The sequence below is a fragment of the Vipera berus genome, assembly GCF_964194415.1.
Source record: "Vipera berus genome assembly, chromosome: 2".
Taxonomy (NCBI): domain Eukaryota; kingdom Metazoa; phylum Chordata; class Lepidosauria; order Squamata; family Viperidae; genus Vipera; species Vipera berus.
Window position 1 is genome coordinate 181,833,287 of NC_138203.1, and position 15,410 is coordinate 181,848,696.

Below are 15,410 nucleotides of genomic sequence, written 5' to 3' on the forward strand. Positions count from 1 at the left end.
CCCTCCCTCCCTCCCCTTTAAACTCTGTCCTCCACTAGTGAGAATGTCCTTACTCTGGAATAGGTTGGGGCAGCAGGGGGGACAATTGCCCTTGTATCAACATGTGGACGAGACGCCATCTAAAGCATTGCTCATTATTTAAAGTGACTATATGGAGCAATACCTTTCATTCAGGGCAGCTAAAACATAGCCCCAGGAGTTATTTCAATATTCTGGATTTGCAGGACCACCGACTTCAATTGATTTTTTTAAAAAAAGGCAATAGAAAAATGTTGACGGTCTGAAGAAACTTGGGTGGGTCTCAAATTAACATCCTGCCTGAGGCCTCTTAGAAGGGCTGGTCTGGAGAACTACCACTGTTTTCTACCTGTTACGTTTTCTGTTGGAGGAATGCCAGTTTCACTTGAAATTAAGGCAAGAGCTACAATTCAAAACCTACTTTCTAAATGAAGAAGCGTTACTGAACACACCTATTATATGCGTTTCTGTGTGAGTTGCTACTATGGACCAGGAAGAATGTTTGGGATGCTTAGCTCTGGTCAGACATCTAAACACTCAACCAATTTATCAATATTGGGGGAGGGCCCTTGTCATCGACCCTGATACTTGCACAGAACTGCATTCTTAAACCTCTAATCTGGTTTCTTTCATCTGCTGTTCAGTGGACAATAAACAAATACTGAGCTTAGGCTGCAATACTATGAACGTTTACACTGGAGTAAACTCCACTCAAACCTACTTCTGAGTAAATGTGCAGGGACAGAATCGGGACTTGAATTTGAATTTGAGAATCAGGTTGGGTATTTCAGCTCCACTGTATAAATTTGTATCAGTCAATTTGCCAAATGCTGGATTGTTTTCCTTGGGAAAGTTGTCATCATGAAATGCCAGGTAAAGTAATACTTAAGCCACACAAAGATTATAAAAGAAACAAGGAACCCGTAGTAGCTTTTCACATTTATCAGCCGTCTAGAGTTTGGATATCAGGTCAGCTTATTTTCATTCCTTGGTTGCTTCCAGATTCTGGGCCATGGACCCTGACACACAGCTGCACTGTTTCAGTCCTTGGGGGGGGGGGGAGAAAGTTGGCAACTTCACACCAATCCCTGCTCCCAGGCCCACCCACATATTGCTGACAAGAAGAAATGGTCTGTTCCAACCGGAAAACTGCAAAACACCACGGACAACCTGAGCGTGTTTGTTTAGAGAAGTAAGTCTGGGTTGGTTGAATTTCCTCAAGTCAATGAAAGGCTTTGAGTCCATTCTGAGAACTAACGATCAGCTTTCCAGAGAACATAATAAAGGCTTTTTATAGTCACTTGCCTTCAGTCACCCAGTGCAGAGTTTAGCCCAGGATTCACCTATGCAAGCATGCAACAAACATTTTATATTTATAGAGCCTTGGTGGAGCAGTGGGCTGATGCCTCCTTAAGTAACCCCAGCTGCCTGCAATTAGTGCAGGTTCGCATCCCACCAGGCTCAAGGTTGACTCAGCCTTCCATCCTTCCGAGGTAGGTAAAATGAGGACCCAGATTGTTGGGGGCAATAAGCTGACTTTGTAATAATGCCGCTTGGGGGGTGTATAAAAGCCCTAATAAGCAGGCATATGCATAGAATGAAGGCTACTGCTAAGCTTGTAAGCCGCCCTGAGTCTTCGGAGAAGGGCGGGATATAAATGGAATTAAAATAAAATAAAATAAAAATATATAATGGTTGTAGAGGGGGATCATTTTAACTTGCCTTTGCCTGCAAGGAGTCTGCAAGGAGGTTGCACAATACCTCATCCCAGAGGCAGCTGTATTTCAGCAGCACTAAATGGTATCTGGGTAGCCAGAGTCACAAGCAGTCTCCAAAGTTATTCTCAGTTCTTATGCATGTTGCTTTTACGGTGACACTGAAAGACTGTGGGCCTAGAACACGGCTGACCATGGGAGAAATGGGATCTGTTTTGAAACAAAAATGTCTGTAGGTCCTCCAGCTGGAAATCAAAGCTCTAGAAGGATTTCAAGAGTTTTTAAAAGGTGAACAGTCTTGACAAGGCGTACAGATGTGGCACTGCTGATGACTGTTGAGGTTCATTTCATGTCTGTTCTATATACTGAAAAAATGTACCACACTCCAATCGTTAGTGCCTTTGATATCGTGCCCTCAAGTCTTAGTTGCCTGCCAGCAGTGCCTGTTTGGTTACACCCGAGTCACTCAGATAAGCAAAACTTGTCTTAGCCTGGCACCAGAATGCACAGCAACACTTTTGCTGGACAATGCCCACATCTGCACAGTAAAAGTTTTAGCGTAATCTCCTAATAATAAACACCCATTATGCATAAAGGCATCACCCAATCTGAAACCATGCATGTTTTTGAAACATTCTGGTTGGCAGTTCTAAAAGTTGGCAGTGACAACTTTGCATTTGTGATTTTTTTTTTTGTCTTATAGAAACAGAAAACTGACAGCTGAAAAAGACCTGCCATAGTGGCCGTTTGAGTTTGTTTTTTGTTTTCTTTTATTATTTTTCGTTATTATTTTAATATTTTATTTTGATGTAAAATGTATGTGTGCGTAAAGGAGATATATATTTGTGCAACTACCAGCTTGTTGCATTTATACCAGACTTAATAGGGAAACTGCCAGAAGTGCCCCATTCGGCAGAGTTGATCTTTATTCCTGTGACATATTAAGCCATATTAAAACTTGTGAAAGCTTAGTGAAGGTAGAACATATACATACACATATTATTTTTTTATTAACTTTTTGCTTCCCATTTCACCACATGCGCAATGTGCTAGTGATGACATACAAAGCCCTACATGGCGTGGGTCCGGATTACCTACGGGAGCACCTACTGCCAGCGTCAACATCCCTCCGTCCTGTGCGCTCCCACAGAGAGGGCCTCCTCAGGGTGCCACCGGTCAGAGAATGTCGGCTGGTGACCCCCAGGGGGAGGGCGTTCTCAGTGGGTGCGCCAATCCTTTGGAACCGCTTACCAGCTGAAATCCGGATGGCCCCCGACCTTCGCTCCTTCTGGTGTGATCTAAAAACTTATCTATTCCAACAAGCCGGCCTGGCCTGATGGATTTGGGTTTTAAAATTTTCTCACTTTATTGCTTTATTGTATTCTTACTTTATTGCTCTGTACACTGCCCTGAGTCCTCTGGGAGAAGGGCGGTATATAAAACAAATAAATAAATAAATAAATAAATAAACATTACTACAAATATCCATCACCCCTATGGTGCTTTAGTTTGGGAACTATTCTGGATGACAACGACTATATGGGGATTTCCCTGCCATGAATATTTCAGCTAACTGGGCTTTATCAGCTCTGAGTAATGTGAATCCAATCATATATATATTTGAAAGGGAAAGCCTTTGAGTTAATGGGTTTAATTTCCAATTTAAGCAGGTTTATTTCTCAACAGTGCTCATGTTAATATTTCACATTAAGCTACATAAAATGAAACATGTTAGAGTCCAGTAAGTTCTCAGAGTTTGTTTTTTTAAAATCCTCATTGCAGGTTACATAAGTTAGTGATTGTAGCTGGTAAAGCTAAGTATGCATCTATTTAATTTTATACTGCCAACGCAGGAGACCAAGGCTGCATTTAAGAATGGGAGGAGGTTGAGGGTGCAAAGAGGAGCCAATCAGAAATGCAAGCATGACTAAGTATGGGCTAGTTTCATTTTTTTTAGCTATGATAAGTTAAAGCTACTCTTTTCCTGTGTTTCCCAGCTGAAAGAGTTTTGAGAGCTGCATAGGATTCTATAACTCTCCTCTATTTTATTGGATTCGGACTATGTAAAGATAGGTAAAGGTTCCCCCACATATGCGTGCTAGTCGTTTCTGACTCTAGGGGCCGGTGCTCATCTCCATTTCAAAGCCGAAGAGCCAGTGTTTGTCCTAGGATGTCTCCGTGGTTATGTGGCGGGCATGACTAGACACCAAAGGTGCACGGAACGCTGTTACCTTCCCACCGGAGTGGTCCCTATTTTTCTACTTGCATTTTTACGTGCTTTCGAACTGCTAGGTTGGCAGAAGCTGGGACGAGTAACAGACGCTCACTCTGTTACACAGCACTCGGGATTCAACCCGCCAAACTGCTGATCTTCTGATTGACAAGCTCAGTGTCCTAACCCACTGAGCCACCACGTCCCTTTATGTAAAGATACTGCTAGATAATTATAAATCTAATTCCAATAGTCAGAGAAGAATCCAGTGAAAGTTTGTCTGGTATCTAAGCATCAAGTCACCTCTATACAGTATGTCCAATCATTTTGCACAGGCCAAAGGTCAGAGGGGTAAGTTTAAAATAATTCAAGCCGTAATACTTTTTGTGGCAATTGTCAACTTGCACTTTACATACCCCAGAACTAGTCATCCAATAACACCTTACATGCTTGTGTGAGCAGAGGAATTCTGCATATTTACTTCACTGTATAATACTACCTCTGCATAGGCCCACAAAATGTACTTGGGCTAACAGTTTTCAGGTGATTTTGTACCAACCACAAAGCTGTCACGAGAACAGTGCACATGAATCAAGTGCTGTGATTCCAGCTAACTCACCCCCACCTTCTTAGGAGGCTTCTGAGGTTTTAAGAAGCCGCATGTAATGCCACCTTTGCATCATTAGTGGTCAAAAAATCCAAAGGAATGCGACAGCCTCCTTTCTGATGACTTATCACATTTATATATACTTTTCCACCGGCTACGGCTGACTTTATCAGGTGGATTCAACTACCTTAATTTGCTACCAGACTCCTTAGGATTTGAGGCCACCATAGGCGAACGGGGCTCTCCTCCTACAACAACAACAACAACAACGTGGCTGGGGATCCTGCTTGGATGCTGCTTCTGCTTAGACCAGGGGTAGGCAACCTCGGCTCTTTTATGACTGGTGGACTTCAACTCCCAGAATTCATAAGCCAGCTGTGCTGGCTCAGGAATTCTGGGAGTTGAAGTCCACGAGTCATAAAAGAGCTGAGGTTGCCTACCTCTGGCTTAGACGGTAAAGGAGACGAAAGGCTTCTCCCTCATGTTTTATTTTTTTTTAAATTTTAATTCCATTTATATCCCGCCCTTCTCCGAAGACTCAGGGCGGCTTACAAGCTTAGCCACCACCCTCCTTCAGCTGCTCCTCTGCCACCAAGTGCCCAGGAAAAGAGTTCCAGCCTGGGCCGGGCTGGAGAGGCACTTCCCTAGGGTGGTTCCCCGGCGGCAGCCCGTCTCAGGTGGTTCCTCGTCGCTTGCGTGGGTTGTCGGGCGGCTTCCTCCCAGTTGCTCCTCGGCGGCAGCGCCCTACGGTAGGCTGCCTCCCTCCCTCAAGCCACTTTAGGGCAATGGGGAGAGAGGCGGGATCGCCAGGCGGCCGGGGAGGAAGAGGCACTCCACGAGAGGCAGGCGCAGAGGCGGCGGCGGCGGCGGCGGCTTGCACAGGGCGACTCTGCCGCCGGGGAAAGCAGCGAAGGGGGGCACGGCCGCCCGGAGCAGGTGGCCACAGCGGAGAAGCCGGATCAGGATTCCCCGTCCTACCAGGACAGACGACCAGAGACCACCGACCTCAGGCAAGTGGCTGGGATACTGCGGAACATAACACACACACACACACACACACACACACACACACCGCAGGGTGCCCCTCTACACCGCTCACGTCTGACCACCGACCTCAGGCAAGTGGCTGGGATACTGCGGAACATAACACACACACACACACACACACACACACACACCCCGCAGGGTGCCCCGCTCACGTCTGTGGCCGCGCCGGCTGGGAGCGATGGAAGTGCTCACCCCAGGCGGCCGAAGGGCAGCGGCGACTTGGCGAAGGCAGGCTGGGCGTCGAGGGGCCTGTTGGGGGTGGGTGGGTGGGAGAGAAGACAAGGGACGACCCGAATGTGGAAGAGGCGCCGGGAAGGAATAGAGGCGGTTAGCCAAAAAGCCGAACCCGGGGCGTCCGTTTTCCCACGTCCGCGTGAGCGAGGCGAGAAAGGGGACGATTGAGCCAGGGGAGTTCGCTAAGTTGGAGCGAAGTCGTCCCGCGCCCAGCGGCTTCCCGCTTCTTTGCCAGTTTGCCCCCCAAAAAACATCCCGGCGCGGTGGGAGAAATGAAGGAAGCAGGACGGCTTCCCCCCCCCCCGCCCCTCTCTCTCTCTCTCTCCAAAGCGGGGTGGATTTATTTCAGCCCTGGAGACTCCTTGATCCCCCCAGGGTCAGAGACCCCCTCTCTCCACAGCCGAATATTTTATTTATTTATTTATTTTTTATTTTAATTCCATTTATATCCCGCCCTTCTCCGAAGACGACTCAGGGCGGCTTACAAGCTTAGCAGTAGCCTTCATTCTATGTATATGTCTGCTTATTAGGGCTTTCACACAAACCCCAAGCGGCATTATTACAAAGTCAGCTTAATTGCCCCCAACAATCTGGGTCCTCATTTTACCTACCTCGGAAGGATGGAAGGCTGAGTCAACCTTGAGCCTGGTGGGACGCGAACCTGCACTAATTGCAGGCAGCTGGTGTTACTTAAGGAGGCATTAGCCCACTGCTCCACCAAGTACTTCTGTCTTGTCGGTGGAGGGCTGGTGGGGAACGCGGGAGACTTCTGGCGCCTTCAGTTTCGGGGGGGGGGGGAAACTGCTGAAGATCCCGTAGCTACTACTGCATTCCCTTTTCTGTCAAGAGAAAAAAAAGAGCTGCTCCTGATCAGTTTCAGGCACCTCGGGGCTCCCAGGCAGCAGCCCCGCCCCGGTGAGGGCAAATGAGGCCAACAAGAGCTTCTTCCCAGAGTATGAAACGCCCCTTTGGGCCCCAAACTCCCGAGTTGGCTGGGAGGACTCGCAATATGCTCCTAAAAGGTCAGGGAATTTCTAGAAGCTCTGACAAATCAGCCATCAACAGACACATAGACATTAACAATATCTACAGACTATGGAAAAGAGGCAATCAACTAGTCCAAAAGAGGAAAAAGGCTCCAGCACCTCTCCATCAGTAACCGGGACTCAGATCAGCGTAGATTAATTCCAAGGTCAACCTCAGACCAACAATCAAGTAAAGCAATACCCCAGTCGAGAAACTGCCAAAGAGCCATTAGTTAACAGCCCAACCAAAGAATCCCTAAGACCACCCCCACCCCCACTGACAGGCAAAACACCGGAATATAAACAGACAGCAAACAGCACTCCTAACTAGCACTGATTGTGTTATCTACTTAGGGTAATGAAATGTCTGCAAGAAAACAAGCAAGCTCAGAGAGCACCAAGGACCCCTCAAAGGGAATATACTGCAGGGCAACAATACTGCTATTTAGCTATGCTGGGGCTACAACAGCTCCCAGAGTTATCTGGAAATTCTTAGGCCAGTATTTCTCAAGGTGATAACTTTAAAATGTGTGGATTTCAATTAGCAAATTCCCCAACCAGCATGCTGACTGAGGAATTCTGGGACTTGAAGGCCACACAACTTAAAAACTGCCAATGTTGAGAAACTCTGGCTTAAGATATGCTAATTCCAGCCTGAGTAAACTGAAAAGAATAGAATTGACCAGCATAGGGCCACTTGCCCACATTGGGCATCTAGATGCACAGGGGAAGTTGACAAGCTTGGACTGAAAGGTGATATTGCTCTTCTCTTGGTGTATCCCAGCAGCCAGTATTTAAGGTCTGCCTATGATTCATGGAGTGATAAAACCTAGAAGTTATTGTTAGCTTGATTCTCCGTAAACCTGTCAAATCCTTTTGTAAAGCACCCAAGCTGGCTGCCATGACCACACCTGTTCGCAGCAAATTCCACAGATTTCTTAAACCCGGTGAAGAAACTTCCTTCTGTTGATCCTGAGCTGCACCGCAAAATAGCAAAGTTTTTTTTACAGACATAGAAGATTACAAAGCAGAATATCCAGGGATCTGATTTGCTGGCCAGTTGGGTAAATTACGCAGGTCCTTGTCAGTTTACTTGGGATTACTTCCATTGTTAGGCAGAATGGGCCTTTCAGGGGGGCAATTTAGCTGAGAAAGTCCATTGTTTAAAGGAGATGGAATGTTGATGTAATCAGTCTGATTGAGGATGGAAGACTGGCATTTGTCTCTGTTGCAATTTCCTTGTAAAGGCTGCCCTTGGGCCAATCTGGTTTTGATAGGATTAGGGCCAGGCAAAGAAAGGAACTTAGTCTGATCCTGATTCCATCTAAAAGACAAAGAAAAAAGGTTTTGTTTGTTAAGTTTATTTTCTCTACTACAGTATTTCCCCTTTGTAAGAAGCCCAACTGCTATAGAGTTTCTTGGAAGGATACTGTTCCAGACTTCAAATCGTTTTGTTAGCTCTTTTCTGCGTTCTCTGTAGCTCTCTAATATCCTTTTTAAGGTGTGAGCGGAACTATACACAATATTCCAAAGATAGTCTTGCAATTATACAATGACATTTGTTCTATTACTCTTTGATGACTCCAAATATAGACTTTTAGTTAGACTTTTCTTTTTTGAACCTGCACTCTTAATTGTTGTTACTTGCGAAGTCGTGTCTGATCCTTAATTATCTTTGTGTTAAGTCCCATGCCTGGTCAGTCATTTGCCCATTAATGTACAGGTAGAATTTGAGCTTTTTTTTAAAAAAAAAAGAATTGTGTATCATTTTACACTGAACTGCAATTGTATTTGTCATTGTGAACTGTGTTCGTCATTTTGAAACCTATTAGCACAATATTAACAATCTTCTCAATCTTTGTTTGATTTTACCATCTTGTTTGGCATCAACAATTTACTTCATAACTCACTTCTTCTAAGTCCAGGATCATTGTGCAAAACCAACTTTTGTGGTTACCGGTATTTTATGGCTGTGTAGTTACCCTTACCTCACCTCACCATGCCTGCAGGTTGCTGTAAAATCTCTTTGGTAGGTCATTGTATAATCTCTAGTTAGGTAGTCATTCTTAAATGTAAGATAAGATGTAGAACCTGTCTCCCATGGAACATAATTAGCCATGTCCTACAGGGTGTCACACCCTAGAAACAATGATTTTTTTAGGGTGTTTTATTTTTAAATGCATTGTTTTCTTCAGGAACAATTCTTTGATTTATCTCTCCAGGGACCATTGTTGTACAAGCTTTTTTTTACATGCCAGGAGGGTGCTGAATAAAGAGTGAAACGTTTTTAGCTTCCATCTTCAAAATATGTTTTCTACCAGAGAATCTGTGGGACTTTGCATGACCTGGGCTCTTATTTTATCTGAATTGTGGGTGGAATCTTTGTACTTTTGCAGACCCACCCATTTTACTAAAAATGGAGATTTAGGAAAAGAGGGCAGGGCTTTCCTCTTTTTTTAACCTTTCACAAATAAGAAACTGAGCAGGTTATTCAACCTAGGGGTTATCAGCACTTGAATGTACCAGTTCTGTTTGATGTAAGAAACTTGGCTTTCTAGTATTAACATGAACCTCTCTACAGAAAGGAGAAACTGGAGGCCACAGCACTTTTGATTTATAAAGCATTTTTATAAAGCTGCTTTATAAATTGTGTTTGTATTTTGAAGAGCCAACTGGAGCAACAGATCTCTCTCTTTCTCTCCCCCTTCCCCCCCTCCTAGAAATTGGCTAAATTCTTCTGAATCACTGTTTGGATTTAATGGGCAAAACTTGCTTGGGAGAAAAATTTTGTGGTAGCTAGTGATTTATTTTTTAACACATTTATTATATTTCTAATCAGTCCAATGCTGTCTTAAGTCACCTAGAGTCACATGGCCAAATAAAATTTCTAAATAAATAAATAAATACTGTACATTAATAGAAGTTCTGTGGGCAATTACAGTGTAGCAAATACTATTGTTTCTTTAAAAATAATCCACCCACCATTCAAAAGAAGAAAAAAACAATGTGCTTTAGTGAAGAGGGAACAGAAAGATGCCATTTTGTTTGCCCATGTTTTCATTTTATCTTCTTGTTACCTCCCATAGTCTTTCGGGCTGTTGTTGTCCTGATATCCATATAATGCCTGACTTGGTCTTATTACATTTTCATCTTAAACTAAAGAAAAAGACAATGACAGAACTTGGCATAGGCTATAAGAAATAAAATCATTTCTGGAATAATCTATCCAAGGGCTAGATTTTCAGATGATGACTAGAAATCAACCCCATTTTCACAATGGCTACTATCATGGTTGGGTGAGTGATTGGACCTTTTGCTACCAAATAAAAAAGGTTGGAATATACACCCACATGAGGAAAATCTTAGGTCAGCTGAGGCAGTGTCAGAAGTAGCTATAGCGATCATTGTTATATATACTATTCTCTTCCTTCAATCTGTTGGACTAGGATTGTGGAGCCCTTCCTAAATTGTGGAAAACTCACTGGGTGATTGTGGGGAAAATGAAGAGGAGGAGGAAACTTTATATGTACTACCTTAAGCTCCTGAATAAAAGGTGGGATATTAAAACTAAACAACAAAAGTATCTTCTTAGGTTTGTGCTTCACTGGACGAACAGAGAGATCCTCAAATCCCACAAAACATTTGATCACTGCTTAGCACTGAGAATTTTCTGAAATCTAATTACCATACTAAGATTTTCAGGGTTTATAGAAAACACTGAATTTTTTAAAAGGATATATTTATATCCTGCTTTCCCCCCCAGTATGGAACTTAAGGCTATGTATACAATGTCCCAAAGCAGCTCACCAAAATATCAACCAAACCTAGATGTGATTAGCTGTATTATCACTCAAGGAGTTTATTCATTTAATGTTAACTTCAGAATTCGGAATAGAAATAGGTAATATTGGGTTTCCTGTATTTGATCATTCAACGTATTAAAAAAAAGTTAAAATATAAAACATTTGAAAACATAAAAAATATAAAACATAATAAAATGTTATTTAAAATACATTAAAATATAAAATATATTAAAACTGATAAATATCTATAAGGAACTCTGCTTTAACGGTAGTTGAAAGCTAGGGCTTTCCTGCTCTTTTGAAGCTTTGTATCATAATTCTGCCACTATCTCCAAACCTGCTGAATTATAGCTCAGTCAGAATGGCCTAAGACAGCAGACTGGCAAGGTTGTACGACTAATTCCTAGTAGATGTGAGGATCATATGTAATGAAACTTTATGAGGGCTTCTAATAGGAATAAATGCTTTAGGAATAAAGGGTAAGTGTCAAACGAGAGACTTTTCATTGGCTTGTTTTTATCTTCAGGTTAACAGTAGACAGGAAAAAGGTTTAGTGCAGCTTCCTTTTTGTCTATGCTTAAGTAACAGCCTTAATTTACATGTTCCAGACATGGCTCGGATGATCATAGCTCCTACATCGAGACTTGAATTAACTTTGGGTTCAACTTAACATTCCTGAAATGCAGACTATTCTAACTTCTTGTGTTTTTTATGGCAGGCAGTATGATTCCAGTGGCTGAATTCAAGCATTTCACAGACCAGCAGCCTGCTTTCAAAGTACTCAAGCCTTGGTGGGATGTGCTAGCCGAGTACCTCACCATAGTCATGCTGATGATAGGCGTTTTTGGTTGCACTCTGCAAGTGAGTGAGTATGGAAGCAGACTACACAATTCCAGAACAAGATCATGGAGTCACTGACTGAAATTGCAGAGATACTTATAACTGGAAGGGCTTTGGAAATTGATTACATGCACTAGGAAGGGTTTATGATTTGAACCTGGGAAAGAGTAGTTTTTTTTCCAGCCTAGGGAGATTAGAAATCATATAAAAAGATTGTTGGGCAAACTTTTCTTCCCCAGTGACTTCCTGTATTGCAACAGGATCATGCATATACATACACACTCCCATGAATTATTTACATATAATGTATCAGTCAAACGTACCTAATTCCTCTTCCTCCCCCCCTCACAATCTTGATCAAAACAAACAAATGGTTTATAGAGCAAATGAATCCAAAGTTCTCAAACAGAAAAACTCAAATGGCCAGGCTCAAATTATGATATTCTGGACACATTATGAAAGGACTTGACTCTCTTAGTATACAGTAATGGTGAGAAAGGTGAAAGAAAAGAGAAAAAGAACAACTGACAATAACAGGAATGGACTCAGTTACAGTGGCAGAGATGGTGTAAGTTGGATATACTGAACTAATTCAGTACTATAGAAAACATGTCCCAGGTGGTATAGTAAAAAGACATTTAGAAAAATAATATCATATACTGGGTGATGCAACAGAAACAATGAATGGACTTTTTTATCCCTCTATCATATATCTACTCAACTTGCATAGTTGACACTCTACTCCAGGGGTCTTCAAACTTGGCCCTTTTATGACTTGTGGACTTCAACTCCCAGAATTCCTCAGCCAGCAAAGCAAAGCAGGCTGAGGAATTCTGGGAGTTGAAGTCCACAAGTCATAAAAGGGCCAAGTTTGAAGACCCCTGCTCTACTCCGAAGTCCATTAGAAAGAAGCCCCATAAAGAATTAAGGGGCCTAGTAATATATTTCTAGAATCCACCAAATCACAGTTATTAAAACACTGCTGGCATAAAGTAACAAATGCTGGCCAAAGAGTTATGGATGCTCATTTGCTGCACAGGGAGTTCCAGTCTCAGATTACTGCAGGATTCATCCCACCCCAGTATGTAAAAAAATAGAAAATCTGATAATATATTTTAGGCTTGTTTGGGCTACTCATCCAGAAGGATAGAATAATTACTGTGACAGTGTTTCAGAACAAAACAACGTTTGGGGAAATGCCCATCACTAAAGATCTAGACGAGCTTATTCTCTGTTGTGCTACTTTTCTGTGTGTAGGATTTTTAAAAAAAATATATTAAAAGGAAATTGTAGCTCTTGCACCTTGAAATGGCCAACTAAGATCAACTCTTTTGGGAGTCTTATCAGATCATTATTATGTGGTATAAACTGTTGTACTGTATGGACTCTGATACATCATGTTTCTTGTTTCTCTTTTCCTCACTTATATGCTGTGGCAGGTGATACATGACAAGATTATCTGCCTTCCCAATCGTGTTCCCAGTGGTACAGCTTTTACTGATTTAACTTGTGAAGATTTCACCAAGAAGACAATCAATAACTCTGAACCAATCAAATCTTCTGTCCACCAGGAAATGAGTGGATTACAGAACAACCTAGACCTCCAACAGTACAGCTATATTAATCAGATGTGTTATGAGACAGCCCTCCACTGGTATGCTAAGTACTTTCCTTATCTTGTTGTTATCCATACACTCATGTTCATGGTGTGTGCCTCTTTCTGGTTCAAATTTCCCGGTACCAGTTCCAAGATTGAACATTTTATCTCCATTATGAGCAAATGCTTTGATTCACCTTGGACTACTCGAACCATCTCAGAAGTTTCTGAAGAGGAGAATACAAGCTCAGAAAAGGTGAATCGGAGCAGGAAAAGTAATGTTCCCAGTGAACTGATTGAACTTTCTCCTACAGGAGGCTCTGTTACAAGAAAGAAAGTTGCAGAGTCCCCTTCCAGTAGTATGTTGGGCAAAAAGGAAGGTGAGGAAGCCAAGGCTTTGTTTGAAAAGGTGAAAAAGTTTCGACTCCATGTTGAAAAAGGAGACATCCTTTACACAATGTACATCCGCCAAACTGTTCTCAAAGTTTGCAAATTTCTAGTTATTATTGTCTACAATGCAGTCCTGGTTCACAATATTAAGTTCATAGTGCCCTGTAGTGTCAGAATGGAGGGTATGACAGGCTATGACCATTTCTGTTGCAATCATACCAAAGCCTATCTCTTTGCTAAGCTGGCCATGTGCTATCTCGCTTTTCTTGGTGTATATGGTATGACCTGCCTCTATACTCTTTATTGGCTCTTTCACCGGCCGCTTAAAGAGTACTCATTTCGCTTTGCTCGTGAGGATACTGGCATCAAAGATATCCCTGATGTTAAAAATGATTTTGCTTTCATGCTCCATCTCATAGACCAGTATGATTCCCTTTACTCCAAGCGCTTTGCTATATTCCTCTCTGAGGACAGTGAGTTCAAACTTAAACAGCTCAACCTCAATCATGAGTGGACACACGATAAATTGCAGCAGAAACTGCAGACAAACCCTAATGGGCGCCTAGAACTCCATCTCTTCATGTTGCCTGGGTTGCCTGACACTACTTTTGAGCTGATTGAGTTGGAAGCTCTAAAACTGGAATTGCTCCAAGATGTTACTTTCCCGGCCTTAGTAACTCAACTGATCAATCTCCAAGAGCTAATGCTGATCAATTGTCCTGCTACGCTGTCCTTTACCTCCCTTAAGTTCTTCCGTGAACAGCTGAAGGTGATGATGGTAAATTTTGATGACATAAAAGATATACCTGTGTGGATTTACAACTTGAGAGGTTTGGAAGAGTTGTATATCTCAGGATTTTTCAACCAGGAGATGGGCCGGACAGGAACTCTAGAAAGCTTACGTGAGCTAAAGAACCTAAAGGTTTTGACACTGCATAGCAACATCTCAAAACTGCCACCCAGTGTGGCTGATCTGGCCACTCACCTGCAAAAACTCAGGATACATAATGATGGGACTAAGTTGGTAGCCCTTAACAATCTCAAGAAGCTCTTCTCACTGCAGGAGCTAAAACTGATAAACTGTAACCTGGAACGGATCCCCCATGCTATCTTTAGCCTTGTGAACTTGCAAGAGTTGGACTTGAAGAATAATAAGTTGGTTTCCATTGAGGAAGTCATTAGTTTCCAGCATTGCCGAAAGTTGGTATGTCTCAAACTTTGGCACAACCAGATTTTCACCATCCCTGAACATATCCGCAAACTCAAGACCTTGGAGCAACTCGACCTCAGCCATAATTACATTGAAGCTCTCCCTTCCCAACTCTTCATGTGCACTAGGCTTCATTATTTGGATCTTTCCTACAATAAAATTCAGACCATCCCTTCTGGGATGGGAGTTTTACAAAGCCTTCAATATTTTGCTGTTTCACACAATTGCTTGGAGACATTGCCTAATGAAATTTACTTCTGCAAGAAACTCAAAGTTCTCAAAGCAGAACACAACAAACTGCGGCGCATCTCAGATCGCGTAAGCTGGCTTCCTTTGCTGTCCAGGATAGAGCTGAAAGGGAACCAGCTTGAAGCCTTACCCTTGGAGATTGGTCAGTGCAAATTCCTCAAGCGTAGTGGTCTGATGGTGGAGAGCAATCTTTATGAGACATTGCCTTTAGAAGTAAGGGTAAAAATGGAGGATGAATGACTGATGGGAACGGTAGGCAAGGACTGTAATTTCTCAAGTGTGACTGTGTAGGCATAGAACCAGAACACACAAGAGTTCTGGTTTCATTCATTCCAGATGCTCTCCCAGGAACTCCCAACCTGTTTTCTATGTCACCATGGAAAGGATGTGATAAGTCTAAGTCTAGCAAATCTGCATCTTGGGATGAAAACAGGAGGGAGCTGACAGCTTTAATCCTAGGAAG

At 42.7% G+C, this 15,410-nt stretch overlaps 1 protein-coding gene across 1 annotated transcript; it reads left to right on the forward strand.

The window, feature by feature from the left end:
- Positions 1–5,337: 5,337 nt before the first annotated feature.
- LOC308661645 (volume-regulated anion channel subunit LRRC8E-like) lies at positions 5,338–15,187 on the forward strand (the record flags this gene model as incomplete). The annotated part of the gene is given in 5 exon segments (XM_081316711.1): positions 5,338–5,463; positions 5,465–5,526; positions 5,528–5,566; positions 11,384–11,522; positions 12,941–15,187. Coding segments are annotated over 5 exon segments (2,613 nt in total).
- Between the last annotated feature and the right edge of the window lie 223 nt (positions 15,188–15,410).